A 17,057-nucleotide genomic window follows, 5' to 3' on the forward strand; every position below is an offset into this window, starting at 1 on the left:
AAATCATGTAAGTGAAATCCCCCAGTACAGTGTGGGCTCAAGGGCCCAGGTATTAATTTTTTATAAAACACCCACTCCTTTCTCACTAGATTCATTTGTTTTAAAGTTTTGACCACGTTTGATGTTGTTTAAATGAATTTTTATTTATTTTTGACCTCAAAAGTTGGTGTATTTTCTTTTTTCTATTGGTTTTTGCAATAAACCATATGGGTACTGATAAAGAAATTCATAAAGTGTATCTTCACTAAAATGAGCTAGAGTAAATCGCTGTATTTTAAATAGTAGTTTTAAGATTTTTTAAGATTTTTTTTTTTTACATTTTTATGTATTTTTTTTTTTTTTACATTTTTATGTATTATTTCCATGTTTCATTTTATTCTTGGCTCTTTAATAGGCTTCCTGGAGCGTCCTCTGGTGGAGACTGCAGCCTGCTTGGCAGAGAGAGTTTGTGAGTTAGTTACGAGCGCTTATTTTGACAAAAATGTCTGCTGAGACATTAAAACTGTAGAAATGTTAAAATGCTCATCCCAAATTCCAAAACACTCACACAAACGTGGTGAGCTTGCTTCAAAGCTTAGTGCCTCTGCGCGTGCACGTCAAGGAATCGAGCCGTGATTGCGCACGCGACACTGATGGAGTGGTGCACGCACTTGTCCGTGTGCGCACGCGTTTATGCGAGTGCGCTCTCACGTTCTTGAATTTGTCCCGCGGATGCCTGAGAGGGGAAGATCTCCTCCAGTTTGCAAGCACTGCAAAAGTGTTGCTGGCACGAGGCGATGCGCGCAGAGTCTAGAGAAGCGGACGTGGTGAGAGAAACAGATTTTTTTCAGGGCAAGGAGACGAAACTGCAAGCGATAAACAGGAGCGACATCCTCAAACCCCGATCTTAAGTCTGTATTTCCATTTTTTTTATGAGCACGCGCTTCCAGAAAGCGAAGCGGGAGACGTCGCGCGTGTGGGGTGCACCGTCTGCTTGTTATTTCACCAGGACAGTTCAGTCTGACCGGCCTGGCTCTCGAGTACCAACGCTGCCGTGCGCTCCGATGATGGACCAGCCTCGGTAATTCGGTGAAGGAGACGAGCCGCCCGGATGACAGCAAGTCCACCGTGGTTTGAGAAAATGGGTTGTTTTTACATTGTGGCGGGGAGGGCTCTGCTGTAACACCGGCGGATCATGGCAGGGGTACACGCTTCAGATGGGGTGTCGGGACATTTATTGGATCCTGCCATCAGCGCCCCGCCAGCTCAGGGCGCGACCAACGCTGCGGGGATCACCGGCGATGCGGCCACTCTACCTCCGACCGGTACCCGGACGTACTTGGAGGTGTCGGCCGCCGCTCAGGGGTACGGGGCGGAGGGAGTTTACACCAATGGACGGTACAGGGACCACGGCAGTCCAAGGATCGGGAGTGGCAGCCGTGATAATTCAGCGGAGAGAAGTCAGGGAGCTGGAAACACACCTTGCGGCATCATGAAGGTTGGCGATCACTTATTCTTGTGTCACCGATCCTCAAGGTGACACAAGGAGAATTTGCAAAGTGGCGGTGCTACAGCTGTAAAGCAAGGCAGGCAGTAAAAATGTGTGCGCGGACTTCCAGAGTTTCCGTAAATGCCCCATAAAAAAATGAGAATTAGGCAGCTTTCAGTTTTGCAGCGCCCCGTAGAACTTTGGCATAATGTCAAAATTCCTAGCCTTATGGGAATAAAGCCGAAAAGTTCGTTAAGGTTTCCATAGAACATCTTTATTTTGTTTTTCATGTGTGGCTTTTCCTGCTTAGTGTCAAACCAGTCGAGACACTTTCAGTCACCTTGAAAACCTGATATTAGGTTACCGTAAAGGTCCATATTATAATAATATTAGTTATCCTTAGGTTGTATCTAAATTGGAATTTGTTACAGGGGTAAGAAATGTGGAAGTGAAAGTAAGTCGGACTGATGGTGTGTAGAATTTGGTGTCCTTTGAAACTTTTTTCCCACAATATAAATTTAGATCGTTGGCCGGGGCATGCGCATTTCTTCTTATAGCTCCTTCAGTAATGGATAGTGTCATTCTAATGTTTTTAATGGCGCGCAACCCTAATTAGTGCTCCCATTACTAGAGGTTAATTAACTTGTCTTCCACAAACCTGCACTGTCAAAGTGGCAAGTTTCCTCATGTTATATATAATGTGACTCTACATGCTTTTAGTAGGCTACTGCATAATATCTGCCTTGTTGCAGTCTGTTACAGATTACCATGGGGTCTCTGGTGGATATAGAAGTATTATGGAGGTGGGACACACTGGAGAGTTGCAGTCTGTCATATCAGACTCAGCTTGCATAGCAACTGACAGCATGCAGGCAGGTTATTTGTTACCCCCCATTATTGGATTTCCCCTGAATGTGAACAGACACAAAGTACTCTCCTTCAGACCTTCAAACAAACACATAGGCACACACATCTATGAACTTTCAGATGTAAAATCCACTGCAAATTCCATTTATAGTGCCAGTAAAATAGCTATAAAGGAGCCAGTCTGCAGTTTACATTCCTTAAAAAACATACATATTTGTCACAAACAAAATATGATCTCAAACCTCAGGTTGTGTGTTTTATTCATAACAAACCTTCAAGGCTGATGGCTGATTGGAATCAACAAAAAAAGAAAAGAAAAAAGAATACAGTAGATATTTGAATATCCTGAATTATCTGTGGAAAACGCTTATCATCAGAGTGTTACTTAGTTACAAGTGATACCTATGTGATGCAGTATGGTCTCTTCTGAGAGGTGCACTGATGTGTCTGAGGCGCTTTTTCCTGTTGGATGTCTGTATGCGCTTGACTGCATCATGCATGTCCTTGGTGAAATAGAGTAGAAGGTACATAAGATAGAATTTTGGAGCGAAAAGAAGGCCAGACTGATAAAAACACAAGGAAACTACAAACTGGGCATAGTTTGAATTCCCTTTTTTATGTTACACGTTACGTGGTACAGTGTTAAGTTTAGAAAAGTCCTCTGCTCTATAAGCTTACTATGATACTTCAAATATTGTTACAGTTGCTTGTCTTGACATGTAGAAGAACGTGTAGATATTCGCCGACAGACATTCATATCTTGAAATGTTACTTTCTAATCTTCATCGTGCATCCAAGTAGGGTTTAATTTCTCTGGTCGGTGCTAGAACGATGCACTCCACTAATAAGATAACGATAAAGTAAACACTGGTCAAGTGGGGCATGGCGGGAAAATAGATCAACCATTCTGTGCAGTTGGTTTCTGTGTAGCTTCAGCGCACATGACTGCTTTTCAGCAGTTTACTGCATGTCTGTTTAAGCCAAGATCTAAAAGGTGAAGGAGTTGTGGGTGCATGGGAATCAGGAAGCAAACAAGCTATTCCAGCATTGCATCGGAACATTAACTTGGCCCTCGGTATGCAAATCTTGGAAGGAAGGAGTTTGCATGTTTGTCCTCTTCTAATTTCCTCAGCGGGGTGACATTTTCGTGGTGGAGAGACTGCAAAGTGGCTGGGGAGGTGGGTAGGTGGGGGGTGTTTGGTGATGCAGCCTTGTTATGTAATGCTGGATTGTGGACAGCTGCAAGGCCGGCTCCAGCCTGGCTGCAGGGTGGAGGGGACTGACAACTAGCGCAGCTAGTGAAGCAGCAACCAGTGTTTTACGAAGCATGTAAGGCGGATATTCTTGCAAGTCAACATAATATACAGTACATTTAGCATATTGTTCCACTCATCTTTATGCATTCTAGATGGGTTTTTTTCAGGCGAGTACAGGCAAGGTAAAGCATTTTGACCTGCAAAGTCAGGTTCTAATTTATTAGGAAAGCACAGACATAACTGATATTAACCCACTTCAACAGAAAATAAAAATCAATACGGGTCACACTGTTATCAGTTGTACATGCATAAGAACATCTCACCCTTTCACCTCTTTTCTCTTTTGCCACGAGAGGCAGGACATCACTTCAACTTTTCATTGATCTCATGTAATAGATTTGAGTCAAAATGACTCAGTGTACCCCTCCCCACCTCCAGAATGCAATAGAATACTTTAAAAGAGCCTGACCTTGCGAGGGGATTAATCCACTGAGTAAAGTGAATGTCCTGGATGAAGATAGGGGCAGGTAAATGCTATGTTCAAATAATCTGAGATGAGACATCAAGTAATTTACAAATTTGCATGCAGCTCATGCAATTTAAAGATAGATGTTGAGAATGTTTTTTTCTTTTATCTGAAGGACAAAATATTCTCTGGGTTAAAACCAAGAAAGACAAGATTTTTGGCACTCTTGCCTCTGTAAGAGAAAAGCGTTCTGCCAAATAATGCCAAATAATCCTCAGCGCTGAAATGTTCCTTTCAATCTCAAGGTCATAGCCCTCTACTTATTTATCATATAAATAGAAAGAGCAGTTTATTACTGCGTTTGACTACCCCTGGTCTCGATAACAAATTCAGGGCATCCTTCCCTTGTCTCAGCCAGATGATCTGTGTGGTATCAGTGTTAAAGCTGACCAGGCAGATATCAGTGGATTTCATAACGCTCCAAGGTTGATGAGGGAGCAGTCCTAGTTCATGCCACAGGGGTTTTGTATGATTAATTAGGAATGGTCACCATGACATGAACTGTTATTTTAATTTGAATCTCCTTATTTGAATTATTTCTGGAGGATTCTTGCAGTTTGATTATATTTTTCAGTATACATACTTCACACATGCTTCCTTACTTTTTACGAGAACAGAATAACAGAATTCTTCGAAGACAGACCTTCTGGTTTGTATTATTCCAGTAAAATTTAAAACATGTCGAACACCTGGATAGAAGCATAGCTGTAGGGGATATTTCGCGTATGAGGACAGTGTCTTAAATCTCTGCCTCTGAGTCTGGCTATTGTTTCACTAATGTGAGCTTTGTCTGATCCTTTCCAGGGCTGAGGACAACTCAGTACAAGCCTGAACTAATAACACTGATTACATATAGAGGGATCATCTGAGATGATGAAAATGAGAATTGGAATAAGAACCTGTTTATGCATCACTACTCCCATCACAGGCTTTATGAAAAATAATAGCTTTCTCCAGAAACTTAATTTAAAGGGAATATGGGTACAGATAATTCAAGTTTAGGTAAAATGTGTGTCTGTTCATGGATTTCAAAGAGCATAAGTAATTCCCATGTGTCCTGCAGCAGCAACTTGTACTAAACGCCTGGATATTTTTGGAAGGCAGAGATCTGCACTGCGTTGAAAAAGAGGCACCAGAAGATGTGAAGCGGTGATTACAGACGTCTGGGGCTGCTGAGTCATCGTTCGCTCTCTTGGCTCGTGTTCTAAAAGCAGCAATCTGCGAAATACAAACATCTCGAATAGGCTTTATTGTATGTGAAACCGCAACTTAGCATCAAACGGGGAGGTAAATCATAAACAGTTTTGTAAAGGTCACTCACCAACAAGAAACGAGAACAAGCTCACAATCACCCAAATCCAGTTATTGAACAACAGTGATTTTAGAGTGTAGAATTATGTGCGTTTTAAGTTTTTGACTTGCTGTTTTAAGCATATTTGATAGGCATAACAAAACACTTTCCTCCCTTGAAGCTGACTTGCGTCATAAAGTATAGAAAGGACAAGCAGCATAAGTGCAGCATGGTGTCATAGTGGTTAGCAATGGTGCCTCCCAGCAAGAAGGTCTTTTGACTTTGAGGTGGTGACTCTAAATTGGTTGTGGATGTGAGGTAGATAAAGCGCTTAAAGTGCAGAGAATAAAGCGCTGTGTGAATGTGTGGTAAAAAGTAGCTTGGAGTCTAAAGCGCTTTAAATGCCAGTACGTTTGATCTGGTCAATGGGAAAATTTGATATATTTGAGCCACTGTCTTTATTGGAGTTTTTGAAGCTTGGTTATAAACGCTTTCAAGAAACAGATCAAACTTATCCAGGTTATTATTGATGACTAGGCAAATTTCTAAATACAGTTCTAGCAAAGATTTGGAGATTTTTATAGCAGCTTCTTTAAAAATTGTTAAAAGGTCTCACGAAACAGTCAAGTTTCTCTTGAACTTTTGGCCATTCATGTGCGTGGAGCAAAGATGCCTCCTAATCCTTTGTCCTGGTTTATTCCCTTGAAGGATACCGATTTTAACTATAACCCCAATTACCCATGTGTCAAATTGCAAAGAGATCAAACGAGAACAAGTGATTTGATTGGACACCGTCAGGGAGTGCTTGAGGTGATGGCTTATCTTGATGATCCTTGAGGGATGTGCACAACAGTGATGTCATCAGAGGATAGGCAGGTTGTCTATGTCAATGTGGTACTCATGCCAGAGAAAATCTGCGGCTGAAACAATCCAGGCAGGGCATTGGTTTGGACATACACTTTAGTAGAGTCTGGTATGGTCTTGGCTCTTCTGTAGAGTGGTTGTAAGGTTGAATAATGGTCAGATATGTCATCTGATCATCCCCAGGTTTATCTGAGCTAGGGGATGAGAGGTTTGAAAGATAATGTCTGTGAGAACTGCACCATCTCCATCAGGCTTTGCTTTTGCATGCGTTTACTGCCTTCATGCCACTTCCTCTCATCACATGTTTTTTTTTCTGTCAATATACAGTAAGACAGAAAGTGAATGTAACAGTGCCTCCTCAAGAGTACATTCTGTGAATGATGAAACAATTTGCAATCCTTTGCAAAATACAAAAGCTGCATGTTTCGAACCATGAACGTATCGGACGGATGATGCGTTCTTTTTAATGCCAATTGCATAATTAGTTCTGTTTATTAGTAAGAATATTGACTGGTCCCCTCACTGATTCCCACTTAGAGTTCTGTGTGGAAAAAAACATGCTAGTTTTTGATGCAGGTTTTTGGTACGAGCAGAACTGTTTGTTATCTTTGAATCTGTACATGCTGTAGAAATAAAGAGGGAAAAACCTCAAAGCAAAAGCTTCGCTGTCGGTACAAATGCTCTACTGTCATAAGGCTTATTTTACTGTTACTGTTCCATTGTGCAACTGTCAGAAAAACATGCCAGCATTGATAAAAGGAACAAAGGATTGGGAGGTTTAAAATTCTTTTGGATTGGATCATTCCAACTGGAACCAGTCAAGCTGTTGTGGCTGATAATAAATGAGGCAGTAATAACTATTGAGTACAAATGGATAGGAATATGAAATCCCTTTAGTATGGTGATCAGGATCACGTGTTACCATGATCACATATGCACATAGGCGCCCGTGTGCACAGACACACACTTACACAGAAACACAAGAGGAGAAAAGAAGGCTAGTGCTAACACATATTAAAATCAGTTTTTTCATTTCTTTTATTGACTCAGTCATTCTTAGGTTTAGTCTGTCAGATAGAGAGCTCTGTCTTCACGTTTGCATCATTTATTCATCGTCTTCTGCAGACAAGCCACGCCAGGGTGGTCAGGAAGACTTATCTCTGAGACTGAAATTTGAACATGAGGAGAACCTGAACAGTAGAGGGAATGATGTGAGGGATATGGAAATTTCTAACAGTTGTATGCGACAAAAGACTGAACTTTCAGCCACATCTTTCTGTGAGAATACAATAAGATGAGAGAAAGTTAATATTGTAAGATAAGACCAGAGATTTGCTGGAGGAAGAAAGCCAGTCAGCATCTGACTGTCTGACCTTCTGGGTGGATTTACATGAAAGCATATCAGAGCTAGTTTTATGTTTATGTTAAAGATATTAGTAAAGCTTAAAGTCAATATTACCGGCAACCAGTGATGGGAATAACGGCGTTACAAGTAACTGCGTTACTAACGCCATTACTTTTTTCAGTAACGAGTAATCTAACTAATTGCTATTCCTATCGTTACAACGCCGTTACAGTTACTAACAAGGAAACGCGGTGGGAAGAAGTAAACACTTATTTAATCCCACCCCTTCGCCATAAGTTATCATATAGTAGTTTTTACCTTTAAAATAATTTTTAAAGGTAAAATGTTGAGGGAAAATCAAAAGTAGTTAAAAATGGCCAGTTATACCCTGGACCCCAGAGGGTTAAACGTTTTTTTTAAAGTAACGCAATAGTTACTTTTCAAGTAATTAATTACTTTTAGAATATTGTAACTCAGTTACTAACTCAGTTACTTTTTTGAAGAAGTAACTAGTAACTATAATTAATTACTTTTTCAAAGTAACTTTCAAAGTAACTGCTGGCAACAGTAATTCCCCTACAGGGAAAAAAAGAATGTACTGCTGCACTTTTGTTGTCATATTTTACAACAGAATAAGGTCATGTATGACTATACAACACTGAAATACACTTTTTAGACTACTATACATAAATGAGGTTCTAATGTCATCAAGCGAAGTCCAGCATAAATGCATAAATGAGTTTACTGTTCTGAGCCTATCCTGGCTGTCATAGTGTAAGAGCAGGGTACACCCTGGACAGGTTGCCAATCTGTTGCAAAACTAAGGCATATAGAAAGGCAACCAGTCAAACTGACAGCCAATTTAGAACGATCAATTAACTTAACCCCATGCATGTCTTTGGACTGTGGGAGGAAGCTGGAGTGCCAGGAGAAAACCCACAAGACACTGGAAGAACATACAAACAGACTGGGTTCAAACCCAGGTCCTTCTTGCTATGAAGAAAGAGCTGTGGTGCTGACCGCTGCACCACGGTGTCCCCCCCCCCGCCTTTATTTGTGTATTTAATTCATTCATGTGGATTTCCATGAATGAACCAGTTAGCACTTGCATCGATTGCTTCTGTTGCTGAAATCTTTAGAACTTTCGGGTTAAAAAAAGAAGTGTATGAGGCTTGTCTCCACTCCAGCCTGTCTCATCAGCATTTACAGCTATCGGTATCCAGCGCTGTCCTGCATCATGTTTACTGTCGCCAAGTTTCTACAGCTATGAACACTGATTGGTTTAAAGAGACCTGTAGCTTAATCATGCTCTCTGGTTTCAGTATTTCTTTCTTCTTGTCAGCATGGATACTCGTGTACTCGATTTCTGTGTACCCACTTTGCTAGATATTTATTTATTAATTTTTTTATGTGTGTTTTATGTTTCCGCTTCGAGGCGCTCACCATGTCAAGACCTAGCCAACCTTAAACCTCAGCATATTTACACCTTTCATAATCGTGGGACTGATCTTATGTAATTCACACTGAAAGCTGGACTGCACAAGTGCATTTTTCTGCTTCTTAGATGAGAAGAGGAGCTTGCTTTGTTTTTACATCTCTGTTGATAGATGCATCGTGAAATTACTGTATTTTATAATCTGTTTTTGGCTTTCAGTCAAATATTTGTGGTTTCAGGGTGTAAATTTCAATACTACTTTCTGCTGCTGACTGAAATGCATGTTCAACACAAAGTAACAAAACCTGCCAAGTAGACCAAAATATCGAAAGTCTGATTCAGTTTGTAGTCTTTGTTGTTTAGATTTTTAATCATTGATCAGACAATTTCAAGTTTAATGCTTATTCTATTAGAGACTTTATTAATAATTGTGTTTGCTTAGCAAAACATTAAAGACATTAAATGTCCAGTAGAAATGACAAACAGCAGCAATGATTAGCTTGACGAAAATTACTGTCTCTAAAATTGATGCTCCTTTAAATGATCATTCAGATGATGCTTGTAGGCTGACTCTTCACTCAGTCTTATTTAGAACCGCAGCTTAATACACAGAGTTATATGAAATTTTCAGCCTTCACATTGAGCATTGTGCTTGTCAAGATGCCAACTTCAGGTAATCAGCGCAGAGTACTGTATAACCGCAAACCTAATTGTGTGAAAATCATTGTGTGCACAATACCAAGCTCCCTTCACGTTTTGCTATGCTTTTAAAAAACAAAACAAAACCAGTGCAATGCATTGCAAAAGCATTATTCAAATTGCCCAAAGCATTATGCAAAACTGATACTGAAAACAAGACTCAGCGCTCTTTTGGGTGGTAAAAACTTGCATGATCAGGTTCCTGTCTACTAACTGTGCAACTGTTGTACTCACTATTATGAATCTAACTACTGGAACTCTGGCAGTGTTCAATTACACATTTAAGCTTTTGGGCTTTATGGTTAGTGATTGAAGCAGCACAGCACCGAGGCTCATAAACAGTATTGGCTAGAATCTAAAGGCCTGTTGTCAGCTCAGCTATGCTTTATGCTTTCTTACCGTTGTGGCTGATGATAGCCACTAGTACAGAGAGTTTGCCAAGGATTCACAGATGGTCCCATTTTTCTCTTTCTCTGGCACAGATTACATATGAACAGGGAATTAAGTATAAGAGCTTAATGTTCATATAAATGGGAAGAGATATGATATAGAATTTAATTGTCTTGTTGTGTGATTCAATTATTGACCCTTTCTGGGAATTTTTGTTTGTGTCTTTGTGTCTCATTTCATCCAGGAAGTGCTTAGTTTAAGCCTTCTCATTTGTGCATCTGATGGTTTGTGGAATTTGCCAGAGTTGCTGTGTCTGCCCAGTCATTCTTTAACTGCATCACCTACACAAACGGAACATGAGTTGGAATCAAATTTACCTCAAACTTTTAAAGCAAGATCTTAACTCCCAGTAATTCTGCTGTTTGTTTGAAATCTTGCGCAGATGCTGCTTAGACCACATGCCTGGTTTATTTTAAAGATGTAAAAGTATCTGTGTCTTGTGCCGCTGTGTCCTCAGTGATGCTTTCTGTGACCTAGTATGTATTGCCCCAGGGTGTCTTTCTGCAGGTTACAGTGCAAGCACAGACATGTGACTCAAACATTCCACTGATGCTCTGAAGACACGCACACACACGCACACATGCACATTAATAATTTCAATGCATATGCATATATAAATGGCTCTTTTGCATTGCACAACTGTGTTTTTGTGTTTCCAGTTCTGTTTATCTGTTCTTTACATCACCTGTCCACTAAATGTCTGCAGTATTGTATTATATGTGTGCACTATATATATGTACTGGTAGTTATTGACAAATTTTAGGATTGGCAGACTAAGCTCAGGGGTGTCTTGCAATAGCTTTCTATTTGCAATGGACTTCTGGTCTGCCTTCCCAAAGCTGCTGAATGTACTGTGCATCGATTTGTATATTTATATTTTCTCTAAAAGTACACAGTTTGTGTGTGACTAGAGAACAGATAGGGCTTTGCTGTGACTTTGGAGTAAAGGATTATATGTATGTTCTTTTCATTGCATGTGTAGGGTTCATGAGAGACATAGATCTGGACTTTACAGTGTGAAATATGATACTATGCAGTGAGCTCTTCCTGGAGCTGGGAAAATAATAGACGGAGAGGGAGGAAGGAGAAGAGGCACAACCTGAAAGCAAATGAGAGAGAGTCAGTTTTCTTGAAATGAAAAGATAGAATTCATATTTAACAGCGCAATTTGTAGAATAAGAGGTTGTCACAGGGGTCGCTGTTCTATCTGTTAAACCGTGTTGACATAGTGAAGGCTCATTCATCATCATGTACTGATATTTGTGTTTTAATACTGACTTGGAGGATCCTTGAATCAGTCTAGAATACATCAACAGCGGAAATTTATCCAACAACCAACCTGCATGTTGATCTGATGGATAACAAATAGAGTAATGGCTTGCTGTAAGGACCAGGCATCTAGACTTTTCTTGATGACATTAGAAACAGTCTGCCAGGAAGCAAAACTTTGACAGAGGAACAGTGGTTTTCTTCACTTCTTCTTCACTCAACTCTTTTAACCGGTGGTGGTTTATACACCAGTCCTCATTTGTGTTTAGTCCTGTTTCCCTACCCTCACCCCTAATCGGTTGCCCTCCGGCAGATTCAGACTTCAGATTCAGGAGGTTTCTTTTTGTTAAAAGGAAGTTTTTCCTTTCCTTTCCTTCACCAGGTTCTTGCTCGTTGGGGGTTGTCTGAGTGTTAGGGTTTCTCTGTATTATTGTAGGGCAGAGGTCTCGAACTCCAGTCCTCCAAGGCCAATGTCCGGAAACTTTTCCATGTGTCCCTGTTGCAACACACCTGAATACAATTAGTAGGTCATTAGCAAGACTATAGAACTTGACTGCATGCTGAGGTGGCAGTTCAGCCAATTGATTCATGTTACAGCAGCTCATGAATGAATGAACACAGTGCAATAAAAGTATATTTTTTCCAAACACTTACATTTACTTAAATTTACTTGAGTAGGGTTAGGGGGTTTCCACTTCAGCATGCAATTAAAATCTCTTCTCTTGCTCATGACCTACTAATCTTATTCCGGATGTGTTGCAACAGGGACACATGGAAAAGTTTCAGGACACCGGCCCTCGAGGAGTGGACTTCGAGACCCCTGTTACAGGGTCTTTACCTTTGGATATAAAGTGCCTTGAGGAGACTGTTGTTGTGAGTTGGCACGACATAAATAAAGCTGAATGCACAACTCTGTTGCTTGTGATGCTCGCACACAAGAATTTCACTCACATGTGCTGTACCAATGTACCTGCACATGTGATGTGACAATAAAAGTGATTTGATTTGATTTGATTTGATTTGAATTGAATTGGTCCCTGCTCAGCCTAAAAGCAACCCCCAGCCTTCTGTGTTGTCTTCTGCTCAGCCTGTTCTTTAGCTGTTTTTGCTTTACTTCAGCATGATTGACAAGAGCTCTGAATCATAGACTGTTTAAAAAGGAAAACAGCTTCTTACTTACTTCTTACTTTTCTAATGTTGGACTGGGGAAAGACTGGTTGCGAACATGACTAACTATTCTGTCTTTAGGCCCAAAATGGTTCGGGTGCTACTTAGCAACTAAATTCACGTCTCTGCATCATAATACATAGAGGTTCTTAGAGTTGTTATTCAATTTTTTGAACCACTTAAAAAATATCAATGAACTCTGCTAACTGCTGTTTTAAGGGACAGGAAATGGAAAGAAACAGGTTCTAGACCACTATCTGCCTGTGTGTCTTAAACCATATGATTGATGCATGGTGTGACAGCTGACACTGGCTAAATGCTCAAGTAGCAGGAATAGTATATCCACCACCTTGTGTTTATTTTTGCTTCTTTGACTGCTGCAGCTCCAGTTGAGCCTATCAGCAAGGAGCAAACACCTTTTTCTATTACAGTAAGCGGAACGATTAGTTGGGAAATGGGTGATAAAAGTCTGTGAATAGCAACAAAATGTGTATTGAAATGCCCTGAATTCCTGTGGTTTAGCCAACCAGTTCTCTAAACCTTTCTTCTATTTAACAAGTTACTGTAAGATGGATGTCCAGTCTTCAAAACTAGCCGCCATGAGTGTTTGCACCAGTACAGACCAAAAAATCTGCTTTCATAAACTTCAAACATGCCAGAGTAATACATTGCAGGCAACATGCTGGCTCCATGTTTTTGGCTTCTTGGTTGTCACTTGAGTAAAGCAGTTGTGAGCAGGAAATGTTTGAAAACTATGCTGGGTGGTCTGTTATTGGACATTCTGAGCTCTGACATTCTTAAAAAAAATAATTTACGTATGAGGTGGTTGTTTGAAAATGATGGCAGGGAAATCAACATTGAACAGTTTGCTGTTGGTTTTGACCAAAACAGGGAGGCAGACAGTCAGAAAGGAAAGTTAAAAGTAATGAAATGTCAGATTTCCTTGAATGCATTCCCATGAAGGATTATTGCACCTTCTTACAACTGCAGTTCCATACTTTGAAACTAAAGTAATTAATTTGGAAACTGATAAATATATGCAATTTATTATTAAAGGAGGGAAGCATGTGCAATAATGGCCCTTTATTGAGTTCCTACTACCTAGATGGCCTTTTTATGCATTTACCTTCTTAATGCCATTGCGTAATGTCAGATTCCAATTAGCCTGAACAGAACAGGCCAGTCATAGTAAGTGAGTACAAATTCAGCACAGTGTGACCCAGATGTCAACTGCCTTGACAAGTTGTGTGAAAGGAGCGCTTGTTGTCATTGGCTTTTTCTTTCCTTTTTTTCAAAAATTGAGGCAGTTTAAAGAAATTGGAGGGAAGAAAACAGCTCGACTGTCTGGAATACAGTTTCATTTGTAAGCTTGTGTGTCGGTGTCGCCATATGATTGCACTCAAGGAGTGGATGCAAAGACATGAGTCAGTGTAACTTTGAGTGTGCGATTGTGTAAAAAGGTCAGACACTCGTGCAACACGGAAGCCTGTTTAGTAATCAGGGAGAATTAAGGTCAGTGTGTAGATCTGATTGCCAGTGAGTTGCAGGTGCTGGGAGGTGTGGGTGGCACGCAGCGCAGGCCAAAAATAAACATAAGGATCTCAATTACATCTCAGTTTTTTTTAAAATGGATTTAAATGCATGCACATCCAGCTGAACTTGATTTAATTTGACTGCGTATCCTAACTTTAGAAGGAGAGTAAGACATTCTATGGGAATATACTGGAAACAGGGAATACAACAATCGATGTCAATTTTCCTAATCAAGTGTTGCATTGATTACTCTGAGGGTTAATCATGTTAATCAATATGGACACAAAAGTAAATAATCTTTGCACTAACTTCATTAGTGACTTCTTTTTAGTGGAAGTGGTGGGAAAAGCTTTGAGATCCTAGATTACCTACAGTAGTGTATGTGTTTTATTTGAAATTATTACATTGTTAATAAGGTATCAACCTTGTGGAAGCAATGTTCTACCTACTTTACAGTCGTTTTAAATGGGTGTAATTAGATAATTAAGTGACATAGTCACTGTGGGTTTATTGGTCTCACACTGAATATTGAATCCAATCAATTTAAATCAATTTTGTTTCATTTTTTTTAGAAATAGGCCAGGGAGAATGATTATATTATAGTTCTTCCTGTTTAGTTGGCACATAAGTGTGTAAACACAATAAAAGCATGCAATAAAAAGACTTGAAATTGATCACTGAGACAAATTTCTGATTTTGTGCAAACTCACTTAAAAGCCAGTGAATTTTTCTTTTGAATGGTAGTCTTATATCTCAGAACCTGATTGTTTCAGACAAATAAAGCAATTTAAGACATTAGGGTCAGGCTGAGATGAGAGGAAAGAAATTTCTCAGGAGCTTAATGGAAGAAGTCTGAGAATATTGTCAAAATCTCACACTGATGTTAATTTGAGCTTGGCTAGGAGAAATAGGCTGGACAAAAAAAGAGGTTTGATTTGAAATTTTCCTTTTCTTCTGGATGTTCTGACTGTCAAATGGCCTGCGTTGAACAAGAAGTGGAGGAATAGCATACCGATCAATGTTCAGACATCTCTGGTGAATGCTGTTCAACAGAGGAGAGGAAAAGAGCAAAGATGGAGTATGAAAAGGAGGATGAACAGAGGACTAGACCAAAGGAGAAGGCACTGTGTGTTCTACAGCTATAGGCCATTAGCACCTTCAGTTGGCAGTAAACCTGAACAGTCTTCTCCCAACAGCCCAGTCACGAAGCGGGAGGATGCAGAGAGAGGCAGGGAAGTGAAACACAGATGAACGGAGAGAGTGAAGATATGAGAGCATACATTTTGCATGTACATGCTTCAGTGAAGTCACAAGGGTGTACCTCCTCCTTCTGCCTCTCTGTCCTCATTTAACCTGAGTATAGCGTGGGCGTTATCTGTAATTTATGAGAAGTTTGACTTAACAAAAAAGTAAAATGCTGTTTGTGTGGGTACCGGACGGATACTATCTTCCTGAAGAGGCTCACGGTTGTGTTCATCAGATTTAGAGCGCCAACTTGAAATGAATTGTAATACGACTACAAAACAGTGTAGCTGTGTGCCATAGACTGAGGTCCTTACTCACAGGGATCATTTGCATGTGTGTGTGTGTGTGTGTGTGTGTGTTCAAATTGATGTGAAAACTAGTTCTAGTTGATCTGGATGGATGAGCTATAATGGCATATTTAATTATATTAAGTATACGGGTGATTCTAATTTTTTGGAGTTTGATATTCAATTCTTAGCTTTCTTTAAAGTTTAGGTTTCAAAAGTTATTTACTCAATTTTCAGAGTTTTTTGCTTTAGTTCTAGTTTGTATTAACGGAATTTAGTCAGTTCTATCATCGTTTCCCCCCAAATGTTACGTTTATTCACGTGTCTGCGTTTCCTGATTTTCAGTTATTTTACTTTTATATGTTTTGTCTTGCAGTTAGTTTTACTCCCCCTGCTGTCTCAATGCAATTGATTGTCTTTATCTGTGAGATTACTAACATATGCAATTGATTCAAATCCCCTAATTATCGTCTTCTACCTAGTCTGTGTTGCCGTGTCTGTTGATTCCCCCCTTTGTGTTTTTATGAGTTATTTGAATTTTGGGATACCCAGCTTTTGGAGTCTAGTGTATTTCTGCAGTGACCTGAATGACTGTCTTGCCTTTTGTTAAAGTCAATTGCTTACTGATTACTTAATAATTAATCTATTCATTTTCTATTCAAGGCAATCCAAGTAGTTGATGGAAATGTGGACATTTATATCTTGTCCAGAGTTGCAAGGTTAGCATGCTTTTTTTTGTTAAACAGTGAAGCAGACATGTTATACTTTTACTAACTGAACCTATATTAATGTAAGAGCAATATTAACACATGAGATTACAAACTTATTTTACTTTGCCTCCGTATGCAAACAGTCAGGGTTTAAAGTGAGATTTGGCAGGTGGAAGAGCCCTGATTGGTTGTAGTGGCTCAGCATGGTGAAACAAAATAACAGTAATTTCTATTGTGAGCTTCAGTAGGTTTTCTGTGTGTTCAGGATGTGTTTGTCTGACCTGTGCTGATGCTGCTGCTCCTCTGACATTTACTGCTCTTTGTGGGTTTACACAACCGAATTCAACAGGATGTAACCCAATATTTCACCTGCTATCTTTGCTGATTTCCATTCTCTACATGAACAGTATGCTGTTTATACTAGACAGTATAAAGTTAGCATGAAGTTTGAGTTTAAATAATTAATCTTTTTTTTAATTTATATTTATTTATACAAACAAAAATACATATTGTTTTAATAAGGAACATAAAGTGAGACACAACCTATAAAAACACAAGTAAACAAAAGTAAAAAAAATGGGTGTACCATCTAGTTAACACACACACACACACACACACACACACACACACACACACACACACACA

The 17,057-nt window shown here is 39.7% G+C and overlaps 1 protein-coding gene across 1 annotated transcript in view; it reads left to right on the forward strand.

The window, feature by feature from the left end:
* The first annotated feature begins 649 nt into the window (after positions 1–649).
* The window catches only part of LOC102209040 (inactive phospholipase C-like protein 2), a 65,129-nt gene continuing 48,721 nt past the window's right edge, over positions 650–17,057 (forward strand). The window contains exon 1 of the mRNA XM_005726082.1: positions 650–1,477. Within this exon, the coding sequence (XP_005726139.1) occupies positions 1,175–1,477 (303 nt within the window). The 5' untranslated portion in view covers positions 650–1,174. The remainder of the gene's footprint in view (positions 1,478–17,057) is intronic.

This window comes from Pundamilia nyererei, unplaced genomic scaffold, assembly GCF_000239375.1.
Source record: "Pundamilia nyererei isolate P.nyererei 1_Seehausen unplaced genomic scaffold, PunNye1.0 scaffold00018, whole genome shotgun sequence".
NCBI classification, from domain to species: Eukaryota; Metazoa; Chordata; class Actinopteri; order Cichliformes; family Cichlidae; genus Pundamilia; species Pundamilia nyererei.